This window comes from Muntiacus reevesi, chromosome 12 (genome assembly GCF_963930625.1).
Source record: "Muntiacus reevesi chromosome 12, mMunRee1.1, whole genome shotgun sequence".
Taxonomy (NCBI): domain Eukaryota; kingdom Metazoa; phylum Chordata; class Mammalia; order Artiodactyla; family Cervidae; genus Muntiacus; species Muntiacus reevesi.
The window spans coordinates 18,978,781-18,997,865 of NC_089260.1; the positions used below are offsets into that span (position 1 = coordinate 18,978,781).

Genomic DNA, 19,085 nt, shown 5'->3' on the forward strand with positions numbered 1-19,085 from the left:
GCTGAAATGCATGGTTGGATTTCTGAAACACAGTATTTATTTTTAAAAAGAGCTTTAAAGAAAAAGCTGATTCATTGTTACTCCAGAGGAATTGCTTAAGGGAAGATAATACCCTTAAGAGTCAACATTTCCTGAAAACCTTTATGGTTTAAATAAAACGAGCTGCATGTCAAATAAATTCACCTGGGGAGCTTGTTAAACAAGGGGATTCCCACGTCCACTCTGGCCCTCCTGAAACAGGAACCTGGGCAGGGGCCCACGATCCAGCTTTTAACAAGCTCCCGGGTGATTCATTTGCATCCTGAAGTTTGGGAGTCCCTAGGGGGGCGGGGGGAGGAGGAACACGGGGAGGGAGGGGACACCCACTTATCATCAGTGCTGGGTTGGGGTATAACAGTGAGTCACTTGGAGAGCGATGTGCTCACCTGACACCCTCTGTACTTCATTTGGATGACAAATTAGAAAATGATGTGCAAGTAAGCTTTTCACGAGGCACGGTTCATCAGTTCACCCCGCCTCGTACCTCAGAGCCAGCCTTTGTGTTCCTGGGTAATCAGGAAAGTCACTAAGACTCCCTCTGTTGTGTGGATGGGAGGATAGCAGGCCAGAATTCTTCAGATGCTGCCTTGCGACCTGAACGCAAGGGGAACTGAACAGGCTGAGTGAGTCCTGCTCCGGCTCTCAGGTGCTGCTGAGGAGCCCAGCGTGCCCGCAGACGTTTCTGTGCGTGCTGTGCTCAGTTGCCAAGTCGTGTTGGACTCTGCATCCCTCATGGACTGTAGCCCGCCAGGCTCCTCTGTCCACGGGATTCTCCAGGCAAGGATACTGGTGTGGGTTGCCATTTCCTCCTCCAGGGGATCTACCCAACTGACGGATTTGAACTCGCATCTCCTGCATTGGCAGGTGGGTTTTTTACCACTGAGACTCCAGGGAAGCCCAGTAGGGGTTCCCAAGTGTCAACTCAACCCAGGGCCATCCAGAGAACTTATTAAAAATACAGATTTCTGGAGCCCGGCCCTGAGCCATTGAGGGAGAGTGTCTTGGAGGCTGGGCCCTGAGATTTCTATTCATGGCAATCCTTCCTGGGGAATCAGGAACCACTGAGAACAGAAAGTACTGCTTTTTGGACCATGAAGTTATTAGAACTAAATCTACAGAAAAGTCAATGCAAAGAAAAGAAACTCGACATCAGATGGCAGGGGAACCAGGATCTTGCACCCCTAGATTCTACCAGATTGTCCTGACAAGGGGAAGGCGAGTGATGAGGACTGTAAAGAAAGACAGCCCATTAACAGAGCTTGTGTAATTTGAATTTGTTTTGCTCCCTTTTAACAGCGGGAGCTTGCAAAATGATAGGGAGGGGGGATGAAGATTTTAATTGCACAGGCTGCTGGCTCCTGTGAGGGGATTTCTTTCTTTCTTTTAAAGGAGTATTTCCAGTGGTGTGTTGTAAGTGTGTGTTCACAGGGAAAAAAGAAAGAAAAAACCATGATACATACCGTTGACTGATTTCCCTGGAGTAAATCCTCCCTCCGTGGCCTTTTGCAAGCTACTAACATGATGTCACCAAGCATGAAACTGAGAAGAGATACATGCAATTGGCTCTTCTCTGCTGGCAGGAACCCACTCCAACACACCTCAGGATGGTCCCTAAATTCAAAGGAGACCTTCCTGAAACAAATCCAGCAGTATCTGCCGCAAATGTCACCACGCTGGAATCCCTATGGGATGGAGACAGGCAGAGTAACACTGACTGTGTGGTTGAGGGCGGGCTTCTCCCCACCAGGCATGCAGACATCACCGGGTACCATGCCGGGAGCCACAAGCAATCCTCAAGCAAGCACAAAGTCCCCATCAAGGAGCCAGCAGCCCAACTAAGGCAGAGCCCCGTTCCTTAAGGAAGTGGGGACAGGCAGTGAAAACAGGAATGAAGAATTTCAGGTGGGGGAAGAGGGTCTTTCTTTTTGAATTCTGTTCATAATCACTCACTACAGACAGAGTTCATGAAAAAGGAAATGGAGCTATAGTTGGGAGCCTGACTGGACACGCAGATTCTGCAATATTAGGGGGAAGAGCTTAGGATGACAGAGCCTGCACAACATGAACTGGAGTGGAAACGATCCAATTAATCATTCAAATTTGTGTCTAAGGAACCGTGATACTCAGTTATGCATTTCAAGTACCTCTTAAAACCTGCTCTGGAGAGAGGTGTGAAACCCATGATGGATGTAAAATTAGCACATATTTTCCCAGGTAGGTGAAAATGTGCTAGGTAAATAACAGGAAAGAAAGCAGAGGTTTCTGGGAATTACCTCATTTGCATGCGCGAAGAAAGAATGAGGTGGGGTGGGAGGGAACAAAGCAGATCCCAGATCCGATGGGAACCATCTTTCATGTTTGTGGTCCTCAGGGAGAGTCGGTTGGTCCTGAAACAAAAGCAGCCAACAGTGTATAGCTCTGCTCTGTTCCCACGTTCCACGAACGTGTTGGGGAAATCCAGCATGAAAGACAAGGGGTAAAGGATAGCTGAATGCAGTTCAGTTCAGTTGCTCAGTCATGTCCGTCTCTTCATGACCTCATGGACAGCGCCACGCCAGGCTTCGCTGTCCATCACCAACTCCCGGAGCTTACTCAAACTCCACTGAGTCGGTGATGCCATCCAACATCTCATCCTCTGTCATCCCCTTCTCCTCCTGCCTTCAATCTTTCCCAGCATCAGAGTCTTCAAATAAGTCTGTTTTTCACATCAGAAGACCAAAGTATTGGCGTTTCAGCTTCAGCATCAGCCCTTCCAATGAATATTCAGGACTGATTTCCTTCAGGATGGACTGGTAGGATCTCCTTGCAGGTCCAAGGGACTCTCAAGAATCTTCTGCAACACCACAGTTCAAAAGCATCAAATCTTTGGTGCTCAGCTTTCTTTGTAGTCCAACTCTCACATCCATACATGACTACTGGAAAAATCAAAGCTTTGACTAGACGGACATTTGTTGGCTGAATGCAGGGATTGCGTTATTTTCAAGCCACTCCTGTTGTAAGAAGGCAAGCCTGGAGCACGTGGGTGCCTTTGTGTGTTATGTTTGGGATGGGAGTAAAGGAAAGCTAGTAATATCTAGTTTACTGAAAAAAAAAAAAAAAAGTGAGATCCTGCTGTTCAATGAGCTGCTATAAATATTTGCTGGAGGGATTGGCTGACAAACAGTGATGTGCCGGAGCCAGCCCAGGGGCACTGACTGGTATGAGCCATGCATGCACATCTCTTCCCAACTTGACATCAGTGACGTGACACCGACAGCTTGAAATCGGAAGGGGCAGTATTGACACTGCAGTAATTGGCAGATCCTACAAATCGGGTCATTTGTCCCTGGAGGGCCAGTTGTCCAGACCTCCCACCATATCACTGCAGGCAAGTTACTCTAATGGAAGGTTGGATCATAATTGTGTCACTGAGTCTGCTCAGGCCACCATCACAAAATACCACAGACTGGGTGGCTGAAACAATAGACATTTTCTTTTCTTACAGTCCTGGAGACTAGAAGTCCAAAGTCGAGGTGTCAGCAGGGTTGGTTTCTGCTGAGGCTCCTGTCCTTGGCTTGCACATGGCTGCCTTATCACTGCGTCCTCACATGGCCTTTTCTCTGTGCCTGCCTGTCCCTGGCATCCCTTCCTCTTCTTATAAGGATACCAGTCTGGCTGAATTAAAGCTTACTCGTATGACCTCATTTGACCTTAATTACTCCTTAAAGGTCCAGTGTCCAAATACAATCACGTTGGGTGCTCTGGTTTGAGTTGCTTTTGGTCAGCACTCCCTGGAGCATGAGTCTCCCTTTCCGATAGTAACAGACAGCTCACCTCGGCCCTCTCACACCACCCTCGGTGTCTCCACCATTGGCTGCCTCCTGCCTGTTCTCCCATCAGTCCCTTCATCCGTCCACACGACAGGCAGTGCGCGTGGCAGCCTGGTCCCTGCCCACACACAAACCACAGCAACTGTCACACCTCAAGACAAGAGCTGGTCATGAGCGGACAGAGTGGGCTGACCCTGGGGACGTGCTATTTGGGCTGAGGTCTGGACCACTGAGTAGGGTTAGCTGAGTAGACAGGAGTTAAGCATGGGTGACATAGAGCAAACGGCTGTGCAAAGGCCCTGAGGTCGAAAAGGCGAGGCTATCTTTCCTCCTTTGACCTGGTGTCTTCAGGCGGTGCTCCCTTCTTGGAAACGTCACCTGCCACGATCCCCCCCACCCCCCACTTTGATGAGTCCTGCTTGGTGGAGGTGGCAAGAGGCAAGAGAAAACTCATAGACTGGGAGAAGGTGGGGTGGGGGCTGGGGAACGTGTTAAGAGGCTAGAGTCCTGGGTTTGTTTTTAAAAATCTTCAGTGTTTATTAAGAGAATGAGAACGTTGGGGGCTGAGAGACCATGACCAGAGAGAGTAGAACTTCCAGCATCAAGATTCAAGAGTGAAGCACTTCTGGGAGATGATGGAGGCTGAAGGGACCTACGGCCTACGGGGAGGGTGCTGAGGTGAAGATCGCTGAAGGCAAGCAATTCAACAGAGGAAGAGCCTGGAAAGAGGCCAGCCTGGGAGTCAGTCGGAATATACGAGGAGAGGGCAGAAGAGCTGCAGGAAAGACCCCAGTGGAGACCACAGGCCCCCCTGCCAGTCCCAGCTGAGCACGTGGGAGAAAGTTCGAGGGGGGCTTTGCAGTTTCTGACCCCGCTCCTTCCTGTTTTGCTGCCTCCGGTGGTGAGCTGCGCTGCTGTTGGCAGGAGAACATAGCTAGGACCACGGTAAAGGCCAGGGTTTGGGGACTGAACTTTGACAAACGCCGGGAAAACAACACTCCAGATTGATTTATGTAAGAGATAAATATTTGTTTGCAAAACTAGGAGTACATGGGATTAAAAAAAGAGAAACATAAACTCGGGCATTACTAGTATTGACTGTACCCCGGTTTCCCGGCCACCCAGAGGCACCCCCAGAGGCAGAACTTAAACAGTAACAAACCACATGTCCTTGGCCGGTGCCCACCACGGCTGAGCACCCCGCCCTCTGCCTGGTATTTCTCAATTTTTTTCTGGGAGCTTTGCACGAGTATCTCTAGAAGCTCACAACAGCCCTCTCTGGCCCTGCTGGGAGTCCCACCACTCCACCCACATCCTGCTCCAGCTCATTCTTTGAAGGGTCCTGGTCGTGAGGCCCAGAAGTCACCTTCCCCAGGGCTGTTCTATCTTGAGGACTCTGGCGTCATTGTGTCCTGGGGCTTCCGCACTGGTGCCACCTCTTGCCGTTTCCTGGAAGGACACTGCTCCTGGGTCCCTCTGTTTAGTCCTGCAGGACCTTGTCCTGGTGGCCCTGGGCACCTGGGTTAATGTACTGAAGTGTGGAAGTGGACAGAGCTTTGCTCTGTGTTCTGGAAACTTTGATGCACAGAAGTCATCCCCTGCTTCAGGTCACAGAGGGGAGACTGTGTGATCTTCTTCATGATCTGAAAGTCAGCTCGGGTCCCTCTGGCCCTGGTGACTCACAGCCTGGACCCCTCTGTGCAAGCCCGAGGCACGCTCCAAGGTCCCCAGAGGAGGCTGGCATTCTCACAGTCACCTAAGGGCCAAATTTCCTGGCGTCACAGCTCAGGACGTGGGTCCCTCACCATCTCACACATGCCATTTTCTGTTCATACCATCTTGGCCCTGCTGTGAACCTCAGCTCATTCTTTTTTATTAAAAACAAAAAACCCTGCCATTGATATTAGTGATCAGTGAGATGTGCTAGGCATTACTAAACACTTAGGGGGCAGATAGAGGTTTATATCACAGCAGCATGTGTGCATGCTAAGTCACTTCAGTCGTGTCTGACTCTTGGAGACCCCATGGGTTGTAGCCCATTAGGCTCCACTGTCCATGCAATTCTCTAGGCAAGAATACTGGAGTGGGTTGCTATGCCCTCCTCCAGGGGATCTTCCCGACCCAGGGATTGAACTCGCATCTCTTATGTCTCCTGCATTTGCAGATGGATTCTTTACCACTGGCACCACCTGGGAAGCCCTTATCACAGCAGCATAAACTCATAAAGAGATTGGACTTCCTGCATCTTAAAAATAACCCACTAGCAATTGTACCTGGGTACACAAGCTTTGCAAAACTGTTCAGCAATGTCTAGCCCAGCTGAAAGTTGCCTACTATACCCTGACCCCGCAATTCCATCCCACAGGCATGCTATGAATATTCACCAAGATGTGTAGGAGAATGACCCTACAGCCATAGTCCCAACAACAGCCTCAAATGAAAAAATGCCCAAATGTCTGTCTACAAACATCCATGCACATAGAAAGCATATGTAGGTTGTGGTGTATTTATACAAGGGAACGCCCTACAGTAGAAAGGAGTGAAATACAAATAACAGGTAACAGTGAAACTCACAACTCTTATGTTGACTGGGAGAAGTGAGACACCAAAGAGCAGATGGATTTTTGTATATTTCCATTTACACAAAACCAGGCAAATGAGTTCTGGCTCCTTGAGAGCAGGAGGGGTTGTTGAAGCAGAAGGAGGCATGAACAGGGGTACTTAGGAGGTTCTGTTTCTCGGTGGAGGTGCTGGTGACATGTAGAGTCACTCAGTGACAATTCACCAGTCCTGTTTGTTGGTCTCTAAGTCACAGGACATGAGCGGTCTTGCTGCCCTGGCTCCTGCCCCCTCAGGGTTCACTCTTCTGGGTTTCTCCCTCTCCCCTTCACCCATTTTTTTGGCACAAAGAGATATTTGTCTCTAAGACAAGTTCCTGCACCAGCCTTTAAGAATATAATTTCCCCCACCTGGAAGGGTTAGGTGGGCTTGGGGAGGGACCCTCAGCCCAGCAGTGCCGCGTGGTGGTTATGCTTGGAGCTCCAGGTCATCACCAGCACACCTTTGGTCTCCAGGGCATGCCAATGGGGCAGCCATAAAAAGTGACTTGGCTGCCCTTTGCCATAGTCTCCTCTCCTGTGAAAAAGTGACAACGTTGGCACCGGCCTCAAAAGGCTGAGCGAGCGGATCAAGTGGACAAACACGTGACCAGCACCTAGACTACCACTTGGATGTGTAGCCATCACTGCTGCTCTGAACCCTTCACTTTACAGAGTATCCAATGAAAAGAGCTCCGTTTGGGGTTCTTTTCTTGCTCTCATACGGCCAGGCCAACTTCAGACTCCTGTACGGGTGGGTCCATGCAGCAGAGGGGCTGGATGTAATAGAGGCTGAGAACAGAATCACGCCACAGGTACCAGGCTGCACTTGGAGTCCAGGCCTGCCTCCAATCTGAGCTTTATACCCCTTCCTCTGCTAGTTCTTTCTCCAGAAGCAAATGGAGCCCAGCTGGACTCACCATTCCAGGCCACAAGCTGGTTCAGACCCAACAAAATTCCTTGAAGGGGTTCCAAATTAGCTGAAGCCAGGACCTTGCTACATAGGTTTTTTTTTTTTCTTTTTTAAAATATCACTTATAACCAATCAATTTCTCTCTTCCTTATTTTACACACCCACAAGCATGCACACACACTTCATTCACAACTGGATTTTTAACTTTTGGCTGTACTGGGTCTTTGTTGCTGTTTGCATGGACTTTTCTCTAGTTGCAGCAAGCAGGGGCTATACTTTATTTCGGTGCCTCGGCTTCTCATTGCCATAGCTCCTCTTGTTGCGGAGCACAGGCTCTAGAGCACATGGGCTCAGCGTGGTGCACGGTCTCAGTTGCCCCGGGGCAGGTGAGATCTTCCTGGACCAAGGATTGAATCCGTGTCCCCTGCATTGACAGGCAGATTTGTAAACACTGGACCACCAGGGAAGTCCTACTATTGTTATTTTTAAATACTTACATATTCTGTAAATGTCTGTTTTAATTTCTAATAAGGCTCAATCTTCATAGATAAAACCCACACGACCAAAAGCTCTTTGGAATCCCCACTTTCAGACTGCAAGGTGGTCCTGAGGCCAAGAAGTTTGAGAGCCACTGAAGGAAAGCAGGAAGATGGTACTACATCCCCTCTCTCCCTCCCCTCCTCCATTCCCCTCCTCCTCCTGGGCCTCCTGCCCCACAGCTTAAAGGGACCCTGGGGGTGGCCTGTCTCTAGCTTCTGCTTCCAGAGCCCTGCCTTGATCTCTTTCGGCTGGGCTTCTGCAGGGACTTGAGAAAGACTTGAATGTATCTGAATGTATCTCAACTCCCTGGAAAGCTGAGTCAGGCAGAACATTAAGTAAGAAGAGGGCTTCTCATTTCACGTTCTGGGGTTAAGAGCAACACCTGCTGGAGGCTCCCCTGGGGCTCAGCAGTAAAGAATCCACCTGCTGTGCAGGAGACACAGGAGATGCCGGTTCGACCTCTGAGTGGGGAAGATGCCCGGGAGCAGGAAATGGCAACCCACTCCAATAATCTTGCCTGGAGAATCCCATGGACAGAGGAGCCTGGCAGGCTGCAGTTCATAGAGTAGCAAAGATTTGGACACAACTGAAGTGACTTAGCACCCACGCACTGCTGGAGGCAGAGAGTCTACCCCCTGGACCAAGAACCCAGGCAGGAAGACTTGGGAGTCTTCAGTGGGAATGTTTTGTTCTGATTACATCTTCTTTGGTAATAATTGAAAACAAAAGTTCTTACTTCTCCACAAAACAAGCCACTCATGCTAAGGGAGGGAAAGTATTCTTGGTAAGAAACGTTACTTTAGGAGACAGGAGAACACCTGTGGTTGAGGGGAGAGTCGGGACATGATCAGTAAGGAGGCTGGTGTGAAGCAGCCCCCCCTCTGCAGGGGGGACACGGGGTGGGGTCCAGAGCAGAAAAGCACGTTACTCCATTTGAACAGCGACATGTGCAGCGAATCAAGCTGTAGGCATGTGGATAATGAAAGAAGCAGGCAACCCAGAAATCCCAGTGTTCAAATCTAATTCCTCCTTCATCTTTCAGGTGAGCATAAAGAGAAATTTTCTTCTCAAGAGTTGTTAGACTCGAAGACAGAGAGAGGAGGCTGGCCGCCTGGTTGGAACCCTAGTTCTGTCACTTGCTGTGTGATCTCCCCGTTCCTCAGTCTCCCTATCTGTAAAATGGGGATAAATAGCCCCACGACTTGAGCACTCTTTACATGTGAAATATTATTATTATTCAAGTAAGTCTCTATTAAGAGGTAGGAAACTATGGCGGTGGTAGGGACATGAAAATTCTCACCCTGTCCCCGAAGTAATCAGGCCACCATCTGCAACAGAAGCAAATCCTTCTCTTTCTAGGAGGACACAGACATACCTTTTCATCTGTGAATGATTCCAGTGTGGAGTTCAAGGAAGCTGTTTGGTCTCTGTCTTCAAGAACAAGCCAAATTGCAGCTAACAGTTTTTGGTGAATCCATGAGGCTGGAGGCAAGCAGGGGGAGAAGCAGCAATTGGAGATCTGAGAGGGTGGGAGAAAGGAGTTACAGACTATAGTTGTCACAGAGAAACCAGAGCTTATAATATGCCTCTACCTTCAAAGCTGGGCTTCCCTGGTGGCTCAGTGGTAAAGAATCTGCCTGCCAATGCAGGAGACCCAGGTTCAATCCCTGGGTCATGAAGATCCCCTGGAGAAGGAAATGGCAACCCACTCCAGTATTTTTGCCTGGAAAATCCCATGGACAGAGGAGCCTGGTGGGCTGCAGTCCATGGGGTGGCAAGAGTCAGACATGACTTAGGGATGAAACAACAATTCCACCTTCAAGACCAGCGGTTGACATACAAGTTTGCACCCCACTGCATCTCTTAAACTGGACAAATTGGATGGACTGCCATGGCCACTTGGTATTTCCACATTTCCAACCTGCATTTCCTGCCCCAGTTTTGGCACCACCAAAGCCCCACATCCCAGACAAACCAGGATGATGATCACAAAGATCCCCATCCACTCCTTAAATATTAGTGAGGAACTTCATTCATGTATGTGTGTGCTAAGTCACTTCAGTCGTGTCCGACTCTTTGCAACCCTATGGATTGTACCCCGCCAGGCTCCTCTGTCCATGGGGTTCTTCAGATAAGAATACTGGAGTAGGTTGCCATGCCCTCCTCCAGGGGATCTTTCCAACCCAGGGATCAAATGCCCATCTCTTATGTCTCCTGCATGGCAGGCAGGTTCTTTACCACTAGCATCACCTAGGAAGCACCCAAATTCTCATGACTCCTTCTCAGTAATGCCTGAATGATCATATTTGCTGGGGAAAAAAGAGGAAAACACCTCATGAGATGCTCTTTCAGATCCTGCTAACCAAGAACATCCACTGTACTGCAGCCGCTTGGACCCCAACAGAGTTCACCACTGTTGGGTGCAGTTGTAAGAGTAACTTCCCAACATCCTCCTCCACCTTATCCCTTCCCTGATTTAGCAGGAAGATATTTGTCAAAGCTCCTTGTGGAGGTGGGGAGGAAGAGGGAGATAAATGATGTGGATCAATATGATTGGCCATAGGAGCCCTGATGAGGGAGCACTAGCCCAGTGAGGGAGCACTCCATCACTTATACAAGCCCCTCAGCTCTTCCATCCTTATCTGCCTGAGGTGCTCCAGCAGAGATTCCTTGCTGGCTAGGAAGTGGTCTGGATGACTTGGATTTTCCAAAGCTAAAGTTCTGAGGCTCCAAATGCCAGGAAAGTCTTTCTTGGCCCAGGGATAGAGTCCACGGATGAGCCTTTGTGGGTGTTTCCAGTCACTTTCCCTAGTTCGAGTCATCCCCATTGCCCAGGGCCTTCAGGATTGGTGGCTGCCCTGATGCAGCTAGCTCTGAATTAAGAGGGAGGAGCTAGACTAGCACCAGACAACATCCACTGGAGTGAAGGTAGACCTACACGTTTGGCCTGGAGTGGTCCTCTTGGACAAGTCCAGGGAACAGCCTTGTCATGTCCGTTGTGTGCTTCAGTGACAGGTAGCTGAATCCGACTGGATAACTGAAGAGAAGCAGGGATGTGTTGGAAGGACATGGATGTGTTCAGAGACTCAAGGGAAAGCCAGAGAACCAACTTGAAAACAACGGAACAAGGCCATAATGAAGCTGTAGTCTCTTTGGGGTCCACTGTCCACTTGAATCAGCTCCAAACATCTTCAGTCTCTCTGTGAAAGATCAAATTCCCAGAGGAAAGTCAGATAGGCCAGCTTTTGTTACATGTCTGCCCCTTTATTGGGCAACATTATTGATGGTACCTAATGGCAGAGGGCAGGGAAGGAGAAGAGGGAGTTATTTTATCAGGAGAGGATGCCATGGATGATGGGTAGGAAAAGTATTAGATGTCCCTTTCAGGAAGACCCAGAGACAAATCTGCTCAGAGAGATGGCCTTGGAGCCCACCTGGATGATAGAAGAGGTTGGAGGTGGGCTTAGCAGTTCAGGGCAAAACTGATAGTGTGGCAGAGAGCATACTATCAGAAATTGTTTCATTAAAACATTGGTGATATTCTTATCAAAGAAACTAAGAAAAGACAGAAAAGTCTAGGAAGAGAATTTTTAAAACCATCTTTAATTCCACTACTGAGATATGACCACACTTAATCCTTGAGGGTGACTTTGACCTTGATGTTTAAGCACCAGTAACTGCTAGAGGAATATTTTTGTGCCACTGGCCTAATAAATTACTTAACTGTCACACCTAGTGAGAGACAGAGGAGACCCCTTTGGGCACACAGTTCTAACAATACTGGGGACCAAGCATCCACTTGCCATCCATCCCATAGAAAGTTCAATCTGGACACCAGCCAAGGTGGCGGAAGCTTCCCCAGACATGGTCCTATATAAAGAAAGCCCCTCATCTCCATTGTACAAATGTTGAAGGAATCTTCTTGTGTTTATGCTGCAGTGAACTGTGACTCTAGATTGTTCCTGTGGGTTTCTGCAGGTTCTAATGAATTCTACATTGCCCTTCTGACATGAATAGATCACATTTCCCTCTGATCTTTAAAGAGGTCACTACCTTTGTTAAGTCACTTGAAATGATGTCAAGAATATGCATCATGATAAAGAGTGCAGTTACTAGGAGGATGGAATCATGGGGGAATCCTAGTTAAAATAAAGCTATAGCTATCTTCATAATGTGTCATGTATAATACAGATGTGTGCGTACTTAAATTCCTGAACCTATATATTTATGAATTTAAAGCTGAGAGCTTGCTTGTTTTGACCTTTGCTGACATTTGCTAAGGGATGGAATCTGTGGTGATATAAAAGTTCAAAGTCCATCCCTTGGAGCTAGAGAAATCTGAACATTTCCTCAATGAACCCTCAGGAAGAGAACAGGCCATATTCCTATTAACAGAGTCTACCTTCAGAATTAGATGGAATCTCTCTTGAAAGACTTCACCATTTGTCCACAGAGGAGTACTACTCCTCTATGTTTTTCTAACTCAACCCGTGTGTCTCAGACTCCAGCCTCCCTCATTCTAGCATCTTCAGGGAAATTTGTTTTCTTTACTAAAATGCTTCATCTCTACAGAAAGGGAGTTCCTAGGTCAAGACTAGGGATTTCTGGACTTAGTCTAGTGATACACAAGGGACTTCGGCAGAGGGAACTCTTTCTTCTCGTATTCCTTCTATGAGACTTTCATGAGCTCTTTTAATTCTCTCATTTCTTATCATTGTTCTTCAGCAGTCTGCACTAGTCCTCTTCATTTTTTCAATCTATTTCTCCTCTTGAGTGATCTAGCCCACTCAAGATCCTGGATTTTATTATCTCTGACTCAGCTTTCTCTCAAGTTCCAGACCCACTTACCCACACGGTACTCCACATTTCTACCTTAAAGTTGTCACCAGCACCTCAAACTCAGCATGTCCTCCAAGCTTACTTTTCTTCCTGTGTTTCTTATCTCAGTCAACAGCACCACGACTCGGTCAAGCTAGAAACTTGAGTCATTACACCTCCCTCACTCTATCCTCATTCTGTTCACTAAATGCTATTTAATTTTACTCATTTCATGAATCAATTTTAACCTCCTATTCTATACCAGACATCGTGTTGAGGATCTAACGGTGAGCAAAAATAATTGGTCCCTGCCCTCACGGAGCTTACAGTCCAGTTGGGGAAACAGACAAACGATGTTATGAAAGACACATGTGGATTGTTAAGCATATACTCTGGGCAACAGGGAAGCCCTTGAAGGAAGAACATTTAAGAGAAGAGCTAAAGAATGCCTTAGGAGTTAACTAGATCAAGGGCTGGGGTGGGGCGTTCTACTTCTAAGCAGAACGCTGTCCAGAAGGAGGTGGAATGAGAGAGACTTCAAGGAAGCCTTTGTGGCTCATGCAGAACAAGTTGCAGGAGTAATGATAACAGAAGAGACTGGAGAGGTGGGCAGAGGCCCTACTGTTCAACATCTTGTAAGGATGTTGGGCCTTCTCCTAAGAGGACAGAGAAGAATCTGAAGACTTTGAGGGGAGGGGAGAGTCGAAGGGTAATAGATTTATGTATGAACATCACTCTGGCTACAACAAAGAGAGTGGATTAGGTAGCGCCTGAACGGATGTGGGAGGGTAGAGGAAGACAGCCCATTGGCTTCCTTCCTGCCACTCCGACAACCATGGTCCCCAGCCTTGAATTTGCCTGTGTCCTGCCTTCCAGCAGAAGACATTGCCCCTATTTCCCCCCTCCTGCTCCACCTTCAGTGTGGCTTAATTTTCAACTTCTCTCAACAGAAAGGAAAACCAGTGAGTCTACATTGTGTTCAAAATAAAGTTCAAACGCCCTAACTGGCCACAAGTCCCTTTAAACCCGGCCCTTGTTTCCCTCTCCAATGCCACCTCCAACCACTTGTCCTCAAGTACCCTACGCCTTGGTCCACTAAAAGAGAATTTGCGAGGCAGAGAGCAGTTTGAGGGGACTGGCTCAGAGAAGCAGAAGTATCTGAGCCAAGGCTGAGGGCTGAGCCCCAGGTCCAGTGTGTTGACCCAGCTGAGAGCATAGAAAACTGGCCCAGGTCGGGGTTTCAGACACTTGGTTTCAGGCAACTTCAGGCAGTTGGCTCTGAGTATCAAGGACCAACACTTGGGAAGCACTTGGGAATAGGGGATCTGGCAGCTTGGACATAAGACCAGAGGCATAGTTGCTGGGAGGTGGTGACAAGGACAAGACTCTGAGCTTTGAGAGATGGGAGCTTAAGAGCAGGACCCTGGTCACAGGAGAACTGAGGTCCTAGGATAGCCAGGATGCCAGCTGATAAAGAATGGACAGGACCCAGAGATGGGGGGCTCAGAAGGTCAAGAACAAAGGCCGACTCAAGGTTAGCTTGGTAAGGAGAACCCCTGGGGAGCTCTTAATATTCTACCGATAAAGGAATAGAAGCCAGAATGAATCCTAGAGTATAAGGGGCAAGGCTAGATGTCGAGACTGGAGCGAGAAGCTCCTTCTACCCTGCACACTAAGATCTTCATTGCTGTGGCTAATCCAGAGGACACACACAAGTCAAGAGCAGGACGATTTAGCCCGATGAACCCCAAGGAACTGTGATGATGCGGGGGGCCCACCCCCCTTCAAGGTGAATGAAATCTTAACATTAGGGTGGTTCTGAGAGTAGCTCTGTAACTCTAAGGAGGGCCTCTGGAGAGCCTGACTGTGTACAGTTCTCATGGTAACCGAAAGACTATGACATACCTAAGAGGGTGGTGAGGTCATAGAACCCAAGCTTTAAAGTAAGTGAACCATGCGTGCCTCATTTACTTTTAAAAGAAACCTCTGAGAAGAGCTTAGAGCAATTTTTTCCCCCCGAGTGCTATTTCCCAAAGGTACTCACAGAACAATAAGGTGTGACTGCAATGGCTGCACTGAGTTGTCTTTTGGACAGTGTTAGAAGGGACATCAAGAAGGTGGACAGAGAACTGAGGCAGCTGAGATGCATCGACGAGCTCAGCGCGCGGTGCCTCTGCGACCTCTACATGCACCCGTACTGCTGCTGCGACCTGCACCCCTACCCCTACTGCCTGTGCTACTCCAAGCGGTCGCGCTCCTGCGGCCTGTGCGACCTCTACCCGTGTTGCCTGTGTGACGTTAAGCTTTACTGTCTTCGCCCGTCTCTCAGAAGTTTGGAGAGGAAAGCCATCAGAGCCATAGAGGATGAGAAGAGAGAGCTTGCCAAGTAAGACAACACCTTCAGGTTTTTATAGTTGGTGTGTTAGCCTCCTAGGTTGGAATAAGGGAGGAGAGGGTGACAGTCGATACGTGAACAAAGATGAGCCAGGTTCGAGATAATGACTCTGGTGACACAGGAAAGATTTAAGAACAGAGGAGTAAAGGGGTCCATAATGGGAATTGTGAGATTCTCAAAAGACAGTGTAATGATGTCGATTGGCAAGGTTGTGTTTGGCTATGGCAGGAGCGCCAACGTGATAAATAATGTGGCTTTAATGAGGGAAAGAAACAGGGGGTGTCATTAAAAAGCTATTGGGAGCAGCAAACTAAACATTTTTTCTGGTTATGAGTAAAGTGATTTGAGTGTATTTCGGCTTACAGAAATGACTATGGGAGAAGTAATAATAATTGATCAAGTCAAATGTTTGCCAGAGGCTTTAAGAGCAGGGGAGCAAATTGAACAATAAAGGCATTTATTTGGTTTTGTAGGAAATCCTTTCTCCTATTCTCCAACTCTTGATGACTTCAAATTCATCTGGTATTGGGTTTGTCTGCCTCCCTCTTCAACTATAGTAAAGATTATATAAAGAAATTACAGAACTGAAGCCACAGTATTCAGAATACAGTTGAAAAGGTTTTAATTGAACTGGATAATGTTAAATGCACAAGTATTTTTGGTTTTCATCACATTTTACTTTTTGCCTGAGAAAACTTTCTTTTTCTGTCTACGTATGCCATTTTAGTCTGTAACTATGATAGAAAAAAATAGTTGAAAGCACTGTCAGCTGGTTAAACAAATTATGGTACATTCGTACGCTGGGATAGTATGTAGCTGTAAAAAGAACTGATGAAGAATTTTAAGTATTGTCATACTAAGTGAAAAAAGCAAGGTGCAGAAAAACTACTTAATATGCTACTATTTTTTAAAAGATGGACATAAATAGATGATCTTTTTATTTAATTATATTTGACATAACATTGTGTAAACTTAAGGTGTACAATGTTGCTAACTTGATACATTTACATATTATAATATGATTGCCTTTGTAGCAATAATTAGCATCTCTAATCCCCGGGCTACACAGGGGCTTCCCTAGTGGCTCAGTGGTAAAAAAATGCGTCTTCCAGTGCAAGAGATGAGGGTTCGATCCCCAGGTTGGGAAGATTCCCTGGAGAAGGAAGTGGCAACCCACTCTAGTATTCTTGACAGAAAAATCCTGTGGACGGAGGAGCCTGGTAAGGCTACAGTCCAAAGGGTATCCAAGAGTCAGACACAGTGGAGCAGAGCACAGGCCAAGAGGTAAAACTGAGAATATCATGTAGGCACTTATATTAGTACAACAGAGAATACCAATTACCATAAAATTTTTACTGATAAAATTCAAAATATAATAACATAAACAATAATGATAAATGAGTTCAATTTTCACTTCACACACTTCCGTAAAGTTTGACTCCTCACAGTGACTAGTATTTACTTCTGTTTTTTTTTTTTTTTTTTAATAGAGGTTAAGATGTTGCTTGTCCAGTTGTGTCTGAGCTTCTCCCTCCCACCCGTTCCTTTCCCTAACCTCCAGACTGAGAAGAACAACAAACAGAATTCTGGCCTCCTCTTGCTGTAGCAGTAACATTTTAGGATCGGTGAACGTTTGCGGCTTCGAACCGGATCAAGTCAAGGTTCGCGTGAAGGACGGAAAGGTGTGTGTGTCGGCCGAGCGCGAGAACAGATATGACTGCCTGGGGTCGAAAAAATACAGCTACATGAACATCTGCAAAGAGTTCAGCTTGCCCCCGTGCGTGGACGAGAAGGACGTGACGTATTCCTATGGGCTCGGCAGTTGCGTCAAGATCGAGTCTCCCTGCTACCCTTGCACGTCTCCCTGTAACCCCTGTAGCCCCTGTGGCCCCTGTAGCCCCTGCAGCCCCTGTAACCCCTGTAACCCCTGCAGCCCCTGCAGCCCCTGCAACCCCTGTAACCCCTGTGACCCCTGTAACCCCTGTTATCCTTGTGGGAGCCGGTTTTCCTGTAGGAAGATGATCTTGTAAAGTGTAGGAACCTAGGACTTATAGAAGTCATGTATCCAGCCAGGCAGCTCTTCCACTGTTTCTCTCCCCCTTCCCATGGCCCGTGTTATTCAAGAACATAGGAAACTGAATACATAACAGCAATGCACTGGCGTGTGCAAGTCTTTTGGTTCAACCCCCACTGCTGAGCCCCTCCTGGTTAGTGGGCATCGGAAGGATGAAGGGATGGGCATGGAAGGTGAATGGTGAAGTCTGCCCTCCCGTGTGCTTCTTCACACCCCGCCAATGCCAAATGGAAAAAGATATTTTGTGGGTGGGCATCCTCACATGTTGCTTTTCCAAATGAGTCAGTGACATGGCCTAGTCCAGAAAGTAAACAGTCAAAGCAGAAAACGAGACTAGTTAGGGTTGAAGACAAGCACTTTTTCAAAGCTGCTATGGTAGGGAGCATTGGGGAGAAAGTGACTCCCCAGGGGACATGTGGTTGGGTTTTGACTGGGGGCAACGAACAGAGTACAAAGGTACGGGGTGGGGGGCGGGCAAGCCCGCTGACAGAGGATAGGGTGGCCATACAGCTGCCGTTTCTCAACATTCCTGCGACTGGGGGGAAGGGCCAGCTCTGGCTCAGGGTGGTTTGCAAAATCCTCAGGATTTATTTCAACTATGCTTTCCTCAGTCCCTAAAACTCCTTCAGGGCACAGAAGTTCAGTCCAACGTCCATGAGTGGAAAGTACAGCTTTCAAAAAATGATAGCGTAGTTCCCCTGAACTTGGATCCTCACGGACACAGCCCATGAGTCACTCTCGACCGCCAAGACAGAAATAAGTGTAAAGAAGAGGGAGATGACGGGGCGGGGTCAGGATGAGGACATGGGCTGGTTTCACGTTTGACTTTTACAAGGAACATAAAACCTACACGTTTGCAGAGTAAGTCTCTTTACTAGTCTCAGCTGCATGTGGGTTAAAGCCTTGGCTGCACACGGGAATCACTTGGGAACCTTTAAAAACATGGATGCCAAACCATAAAGAGAAAAAAGACAAACCACACACACAATGCACAAAAGAAAACAAAAAAATTAAGAAAATGTTTTTAAAAAGAAAAAAAAAAATTGAGATTTTTTTAAAAGTCTCCCCACGTAAAACTCTGAATCACACAGGTAAGGTTGAGAAACTCTGAATGGGATTGTAAAACTCTCCTAGTCCTGTCTCTTTAAAAGTTTCCTTCAAGGTTAAAGAATATTGATGGTGATAGAAACATATTTTGCTTTTTGTTGAGGGAAATAATGGCCCACTAATACAGGTGGTAGATAAAAAATATTGAACATTTCAAAAATGAATTACCTAGCAACTAGATATAAACGAATGTGTGTACCGAATGATGGTTACCTTTATAAGTGTCTTGCCACACTTTGATTACATGTTCATAAATATTCTAGTTTCTAAGTAACACATTTTTAAAATGGATTTTGAAGAAATTTCATGCTGTCGAGTCAATGGAATCTGGCTGGGGTCTTGAGTAAGTGGGAATCCCTGTCCTCTGGAGGGTACCATTCCAGGGCATGCCTGGTGACGGTTCATGTTTTATTCACCTACCCACCTACTCACCTTCTTGTTAGTCCAGATTCATTCATTTACTAACCTGCCAGCCAGACTTATCAGTTTAAATGCCAGATACTGTGTTCTATACCCTCTTCACCAATGCCTCAAATTCAAGAAGGTGCTTGGAGAGATTGGAGGGGGTTCTGAAGAAACTGAATTTATAAGGATTAGGAGAGGCTGGCAGGGCATTCTGGATGCACCTTGGGCATTTCTGAAAAATGCACTGATGACATCACTGCTTCATAGGATCCCTCAGGGAAGCTGGAGGCCATCCCTCAGCTGGAAGCCTGGCTGCAGTGGTGGTTTAGTTGCCTGTATCTGCTATTATCCTCACAGGGAAAACTGATATAAAGGCAAGGGTTTGTCT

At 47.3% G+C, this 19,085-nt stretch overlaps 1 protein-coding gene across 1 annotated transcript; it reads left to right on the forward strand.

The window, feature by feature from the left end:
- Positions 1-14,782: 14,782 nt before the first annotated feature.
- ODF1 (outer dense fiber of sperm tails 1) lies at positions 14,783-17,141 on the forward strand. The gene is made up of 2 exons (XM_065903621.1): positions 14,783-15,102; positions 16,673-17,141. Exons 1-2 carry the CDS (start codon positions 14,783-14,785, stop codon positions 17,139-17,141), a joined length of 789 nt encoding a protein of 262 aa, XP_065759693.1.
- Positions 17,142-19,085: the final 1,944 nt, after the last annotated feature.

Bases quoted from the DNA above. Each gene is read 5' to 3' on its own strand.
- ODF1 (XM_065903621.1), top strand. From the start codon at position 14,783: ATGGCTGCACTGAGTTGTCTTTTGGACAGTGTTAGAAGGGACATCAAG. The intron at 15,103-16,672 runs GTAAGACAACAC...CCTAACCTCCAG, and splicing joins GAGAAGAGAGAGCTTGCCAA to ACTGAGAAGAACAACAAACA.